Genomic DNA, 7,438 nt, shown 5'->3' on the forward strand with positions numbered 1-7,438 from the left:
GCCCCAGACCCTATCAGTTTTTTTCTGGTACTATCAGAGCACCCACTCCACCAAGCACAGACTTAAGTACCTTCATGTATTAATTCCTCCCACTCTCAAAGGGGATCTGACCGGTCTCCCCAGTGAGGCATGGAGCCTCTGAACAGTCCAGGCACCTGCCTGAGGCCACTGGGAGCAGGATGCTGGGAAGTGGAGCATACAGGAAGCAGCATAGTGGATCCTGAGACCAAAGGCCAAGAGCCCACCTGGACAAGGAGAAGTCAAGTGGGGATGGGGCAGACTATCACAAAAACTGACAGGTTAGATGCCTGACACCTTGCTCAGCCTTTTCAAATACACCTCAGACCAACCTTCTCTGGGTAGAATGTTGCAGAGGAAGAAGCTAAGGCCCCTGACTACAGCCACATCACCAGCAAGGTGCAAGGCCTGGGTCCAAACCTGGGTTTTCCACCCAGAAAACAACTTCTTCCTGCCCACCCCACAACAAGGCAGTCAGGGAGGACTGAGAAAGATGATGTTTAAATCACCCAAGAGAACCACTTCAGTGAAGGACTGCCTAGCTCTCTCACCACAAGGCTTTCTGGCAGCCTGGGGATCCAACCTCCTTATCCCGGAGTGTTAATCACATAGAAGACACAAGACTTCATCCACGACAAACACCCACAGACCTACAAGCCAATTGCAGGGAAGGGCCTGGGAGGGCAGCCAGGACAGGAAGCGGACAAGAGAAGCACTGTACCCCAGAGAAGTAACCAGTGGGGTGGTCAGGAGCTGAATGTCCCTAGACATGGGGAGGGATAGTGGGGTACCCTGGCCAGCTGCAATGGCCACATGCAAGGCAAGCCCCCGACTTGGCCCTTTCCCGGCCTCGGGGCCTATACGGAGGACGCTGAAACCGCTGAAGGCAGCTGCGCCCAGAGACGGGAAGTGATGTGCCTGAAGATGATGAAGACCCAGATTTGGTCTTTCCCAGTCGGTCACTTGCATCCATCCCAGTGCCCCCAACTCCCCCCACCCCGGGAAGCCAAACACTGCAGAGAACGCCAACCCACCGTGCCCGAGAAAGACCTGCCATCAGGGACAGACAGGCTGGCCACACCGCAGACCTTGCCGAGAACACCAGGGTTTCTAGAACGCACACTGCCCACCACTCCTGGGGCCAGCCGCCCACCGCAGCGCCGCCTCCCGGCCGGCCAAGCACACTGACCCTGCAAGTCCCGGTGCTGGCATGGCCAGCCTGGGGTCAGGGGTCGGCTCGGGGGTCGACTCGGCCTGGGGTCAGGGGTCATTTGGCCTGAGTTGGAGACCAGCTCGGGGGTCGCCTTGGTCCCAGTCAGCAGCCAGCTCTGGAGTCGGTGCCGGGGTCAGTCCGGCCCGAGTGAGAGGTCCGGGTCGAGGGTCGGGAGTCGGGACCCGTAACGAGAGGGTGTGGCGCCGGCCGCCCTTGCCCTTTACCTCCTTGAGCTGCTCCATCTCGCCGCGGATGGCCTCGTAGTCCACCTCGAGCTCCTCGAATTGCAGTTTGAGTTGGTGCTTCTCCTCAAGCACTGCCAGCCCGTACTCGGCCGCCTGGATCTTCTCACGCGTGGTCTCGGCCAGCTCGTGCGACAGCCGCTTCACCTCCGCGCGCAACCATTCCGGCTGCGCCTCCATCACCAGCCTCGCGTACTCCTCTTCCTCGGACGGCGCGGACATGGTGGCCACGGCTGGGGTCGCGCCACTCCCTCCGGGGCTCAGGCCGGGGTCTCGTCCGCCGCCGCCTCCGTCTCCACCGCCGCCGCCTCCGTCTCCACCGCCGCCGCCGCCGCCGCCGCCGCCTAGCCCGACTGCTCCCCGGCCGCCGCCGCCGCCGCCACCGCCGCCGCGCAGCCGCACTGAGTTTGCTACCGCGCGGGGCACTGTGGGGGCCACAGTCCCGCCGGCGGTAACTACAAGGCCCGTAGCGCCCCGCGCCCGTCTTCTCTAGCCCTTGATTGGCCTTGAGCCCCGCGTTAGGCGGCCCCTCCGAATGCCGTAGCTTCCGCCACGGCTGCGCGGTGCGTTGTGGGGATCGTAGTCCTTGCGCGCCGACTACGAGGCCCGTCGTGCCCCACGCCCGCCCGCTCCCGGCCGGGATTGGCCCACGCAGCCTCCGTCGCAGAGCCGGAAACCCTGGTGTTTTCTGGTGTCCTCCTCGGTCCTGCGAGGCAGCGGTCTGGGGGACGCGGGGTCGCCTAGGAGGACGCGACCTTCGCTGGGCAGGGGGTGGGTGGAGCAGGACTCCGATCCGAACCGCCTGGAGCACTGTGGGGACTGCGGGCCGTGTGGCGATGGGGACCGGAACCTGAGGGTTCATACTGGCGCGGCCAGCCCAGGACCTGTCCCCTGGGGGAAATAGTCAAATCGCTAGCGAAAAGAGGCGCCTTCGCCCCAAGTAAATGCCAAATGCCAGACGTAGACTTCAGTGCATCCCCATGGTTAGATTAGGTTATGCGCTTTGACATCAGTATCACGAGCTGGTTCTGATCACATGGCTTGGGTGCTGCTGGGTATTCTTTGTTACTACTATCCTGTGAGAAGACAGTTGAGACTGCAAATATCCCGTCACTCCTCAAGCTTTTAAAATTTTTATTGGGGCGTACTTGATTTATAATATTGTATGAATTTCAAGTGTACAACATAGTGATTCACAGTTTTTAAAGATATATTCCACTTACAGTTATAAAATATTGGTGACGTTCTCTGTGCTGTACAATATATCCTTGTAGCTTAACTTTTTATACATAGTAGTATGTACCTATTAATCGCTTACCCCTAACTTGCCCCTACCTCTGTTTCTCCGCACTGGAACCACTAGTTTGTTCTCTGTATCTGTGAGTCTTTCTGTTTTGTTATATTCACTAGTTTGTTTTATTTATTTTTTTTAAGTCCACATAAAGATAATAACACACATTTGTCTTTCTCTGTATTATTTCACTAAGCATGATATGCTGAAGGTCCACCCATGTTGTTGCAAATGGCAAAATTTCGTGTTTTTTTTCTGACTGAGTCCATTGTGTATGTATACCACATCATCATTATCCATCCAGCTGTTGATGGACGTTTAAGTTGTTTTCATGTCTTGGCTATTGTAAATAATGCTGCTATGAACATTGGGGTGCATGTATTGTTTTGAATTAGGATTTTTGTTTTCTCTGGATATATACCCAGGAGTGGAATTGCTGGATCATACGGTGGGTTCTGTTTTTAGTTTTTTGAGGAATCTCCATACTGTTTTCCATAGTGGCTGCACCAACTTACATTCCCACCAACAGTGTACAAGGGTTCCCTTTTCTCCAAACCCTCTCCAACATTTGTCATTTGTGGTCTTTATGATGATAGCCATTCTGTTAGTTGTGAGGTGATATCTCATTGTGGTTCTGATTTGCATTTAGTTGATAATTAGCAATGTTGAGCATCTTTTCATGTGCCTGTTAGCCATCCAAATGTCTTCCTTGGAAAAATATCTATGTAGGTCTTCAGCCCATTTTTTAAATGAGGGGTTTTTGGTTTTTTGTGTTTTTTTGATATTGAGTTGTATGAGCTCCTCAAACTTTTAACCCACTAGTTTTCATTGGTATTTCTTGCCTACATGAATGATTAGTGTACTATTTCTTTTCTATTTGCATAGTTCTTTCTCCATTTACTAGCTTTGTACTATAGGGAAGATATTTCGTTCATTAGTGTATGGTCTGTAGATTCTTATTTTACTTAATGAGTTACAATCCATTACTCTCCTTATTCACTTAGATGCTCAAATGTGGCAGATTTGGCCAGTGGGAGCTCCGTTATCTCTGTGTCCTTTCAACATGTCAAAACTTTTGACCATTTTCTTGCTTTCTGGTGAAGTTGTCCCAGAATCACGTACTCTCTGTGTCCCAAACCTGCAGTCAGCTGTTTCTCCGAGGAGCCTTGATTCCTCTTAGTGGTTTAATGTTTTATTTATATGAGGAGAATATGTCATAATTTTACTTGTCAAATTAAAAACTAATTTCTAGGGCATTCAACAACAGTAGGAGTAGGATGCCAAATCAACCTGTCTGTCTGTCCTGGTTTTAGCACTGAGAGTCCCAGATTTTGGGTAACCTTCAGGCCTGGGCACACCATTCAATCTAAGGGGGAGAGATCCTAGGGAAAAGAACGGAAAAGACACTGCCTTGTTTGAGTGAAGTTAACATAAGAGGAAGGACTGATGCTCTGAGAATTGGTGGCCCCTTCTGACCCAAGCTGGCCAAACTCCGAAATCCCACCCGACTCCAGGCCTTCAGATGGGGCTGGCCTGAGGAGACAAGGGGGAAGGCTGTGGGAATCTGGTACAGGCATTGACCACAGAGCTTGGAACTTGGAGACAGGGTGGTGGTGGAAGGCGACAGGCTAGGACTCTTCCAGGTGCTGGGGACAGAGGGCCTGCCACTGGGGGAGTCATGGTGGGTGACAGTGTTGGGAGATAGGCATCAGGAAAGGATTCCCTGAGGAGGTGAAACTGAGTGGAGACCCAAAGGATGCACAGGAATTGGCTGGTCAGGGTGCTTGGATAGGGGACTGGCAGGGACAAGAGAAGCAGGGCCGCTTTTGCTGGGCTGCAGCTGGGCCTCCAGCACTGCCGGGCACCTGCCCTGTGTCCCCTCGGTGCGTCCTCACAACACCCCAGGAGGTGGGAACTGTGTTTTACAAATGAGAAGACAGGCTCAGGGCAAAATCCTCAGTATCACCTTTGACTTCGTACACCTGTCATCAGACTTGTAACTAGCAAACGACAGACCTCCTAGCCTTGGCCTCCTGCCCTCCCGACTACCTCCTCTGTGGCTCGAGCCCCATCACCTCCCACCCAGACTATTGTCGCTTTCCGCCAAACCCCTCACCCTATCTTTTCTCTCACAGCAGCGGAAGGATCCTTAGACCCGGAGCAGATCACACCCCCTCTGCTCATAACCCCTTCTTTAAGTACTTTCAAGCTGCTGTAGCAACACCATGATCAGGAGGCTTATAAGCAACAGACATTTATTTCTCAGGGGGCTGGAAGTCCAAGTTTACGATGCTGGCAGATTCAGTGTCTGGTGGGAGCCCGCTTCCTCTTCCTTCGCTGTGTCCTCCCATGGCAGGAGGGGTGAGGGAGCTCCCTGGGGGGCGGGGGTCTGTCAATGAAAATAAACAAAAAATAATCAATAATAAGAATAGATGAATTTTACTTGAGCCAAACTGGGGACTCTGACCCAGAAGCCAGCTTCCCAGATTATTATGAGAAACTGCTCCAGAGAAGCATGGGTTTTAAGCACAATTTCATATCTTATCAGAACAAAGAACATGAAACAGGTGTACATTTCTTTAAGGTGTCAAAAAAAAAAAAAAAGACCACGTACACAGCAAGTCAGTATGGCCTTGTCACCTGGGGAGGGAGTCTTACCATCAAAGGAGTACCCGCATTGGCGTCCCCGGGCAGAGACGCGTTTAATCCTTATTTTTAACATGGATATTCCTCACTTCTGGTCAATGTGCTCTTTTCTTTAATAATTAAAGTAGATGTACAATGTGTTCTTTTTTTGTGGCGTTGTTAGGTTTTATAGGCTTGGTATTTCATATGCTAATGAGAAGGAGGATTATTCCAATTACATTGCAGAAGGGGCAGGGATTTCCGGGAGTCAGGCCCCCTGCCCATTTTTTGACCTTGTATGGTCAGCCGAGGAACTGCCCCGGTGCTTGTGAGTGTGCCATGAGTCCCAAGGTCTACTGGAAGTCACATCTTACCCATCTCGGTTCTAACCTGTTTGTCCTGTCCTCAACTGCTGTGTCATTCCTTCAATGGTTATGCCCTGACCCCTTCCCTCCTGTCTCATTCCCTCCTTAGAGATCTGACTCCCATATTCTTTCGGGGAGCAGAGGGACAAGGACCAGTCTTCTGTAGCTGCTTCAGGACTGAGTAAGGGCGTTGACTGGAGTAAACATCTCTGGATGCCTGAGCTAGGGGGCCCAGGGACAGGACAGATGGTGACATGGCTGGAATCCTCGTACAGTCATAATCTTGATGTGGAAGTGTTGTAACTGCTTCCATAGCCTTCTTGTGACTATTCTTGAAGATGAAGCCCTTTTGCAACAGCACCAGAGTCCAACAGTAACTCTCCATAAATGACAAAAGACTTAAGAAGGTGTGGTTAAATACCAGATTGCAATGTAATCAGCAAAGAAGCTTGGTCACAATTACTGGAATTATGACTGACTACACTTAACATACCAGATAATCCTAGATAATTTGCTATTTCTCCAAGATGCCTCAGGGTTTGTCTTCCACAAACCTCCCACAATTTTCTGTATTTATATTATTTTGCCCCTTATTTTCTTTTCCTTTCAGAAACAACAGCTTTAGGACAAAATCTGCTTTCTTTTCCCTTAACAAAATGCAATTCCATTCCTCATACCTTCTTTTACTGAAAACACAGATCTTACTTTCTGGCACCCTGAAATGTTTCCCTTACATTTAGTAGCTTTAGTTTTACTTTCCCTCCTAGGTACAGCAGGAGTATTATACTTACCATTGATGACTCTAAAGACATGTCTGTATTAATCAAACCAACAAGCTTAAGCTAGCTTCAATATCAGATATCAATTCAGTACTGAATATTTTCCAGATCACATGAACCTGAAATTCACTCTGGCCACTTATGTTTATATTTCTATTTACATAAGCACTTAATTTCCTTTAGCCAATTAACTAGTGCTCTTTTACAGATTAATTTTGGCAAAGCCACATATCTATCACACACATATAGATACATACAAACACACAAACACAGAGATCGCATAGTTCCCATTTGCCATGAGTCATGTCCAATAATGTAAGACTCTTCAATGACAAGAGATTGGATTCAAAATGGGTTTCCAGCAGATGGAATAAATAAAAGTCACATGTCTAGATGGCCTAACACGTTTTATTAATATTTATGGAAAAGACACATGATTTCCATCCGTCCTTGACAAGTTCCAAATTATTTACCCCCTTTCTCGAAATTTGCATTTTCTAAAGATAGTGAGATAAGCGTTCCTGGTTTTCTCCAGGAACATGCATCTCAAAGGCTTGAGAAGAAAAGCAAGTTGCTCCTAGGTGTGGGTGGGGAGGGCTATGTATGACCTCTGTATTTTCTGCTCAATTCTGTTGTGAACCTGAAACAGCTCTAAAAGAATAAAGTCTATTAAAAAGAAAGAAAGAAACAGTATTGGATATCTGGTGGACAAAGACATGACCACTTTAAATAATGCCATATTAGCAGTCGGAGTCCTGGTACCTACAAACTCTGTACAATAACCCTGCGTGACCCCTGGAAAAGGAGAATTGCTTGCTTGCTGGAGCGTTTACACAGACTGGAGCTCTTGGCAAAAGCACATGAGTGCCACCCAGTGGTGATCATAGGAATTTTTGGACTGAAAG

At 49.4% G+C, this 7,438-nt stretch overlaps 1 protein-coding gene across 3 annotated transcripts in view; it reads right to left on the reverse strand.

The window, feature by feature from the left end:
- The window catches only part of BICD2 (BICD cargo adaptor 2), a 54,222-nt gene extending 52,278 nt beyond the window's left edge, over positions 1-1,944 (reverse strand). Inside the window, exons 1-2 of one of the 3 annotated variants that reach the window (XM_072959110.1) lie at positions 1,812-1,943; positions 1,456-1,781 (exon numbers count right to left, since the gene is read on the reverse strand). In XM_072959110.1, the coding sequence (XP_072815211.1) occupies positions 1,456-1,695 (240 nt within the window). In that variant the 5' untranslated portion in view covers positions 1,696-1,781; positions 1,812-1,943. Of the gene's footprint in view, positions 1-1,455 lie in introns of all 3 variants that reach the window. The other 2 variants (XM_015243566.3, XM_006209220.4) reach the window with 2 other exon arrangements.
- Between the last annotated feature and the right edge of the window lie 5,494 nt (positions 1,945-7,438).

Source organism: Vicugna pacos, chromosome 4, assembly GCF_048564905.1.
Source record: "Vicugna pacos chromosome 4, VicPac4, whole genome shotgun sequence".
NCBI lineage: Eukaryota > Metazoa > Chordata > Mammalia > Artiodactyla > Camelidae > Vicugna > Vicugna pacos.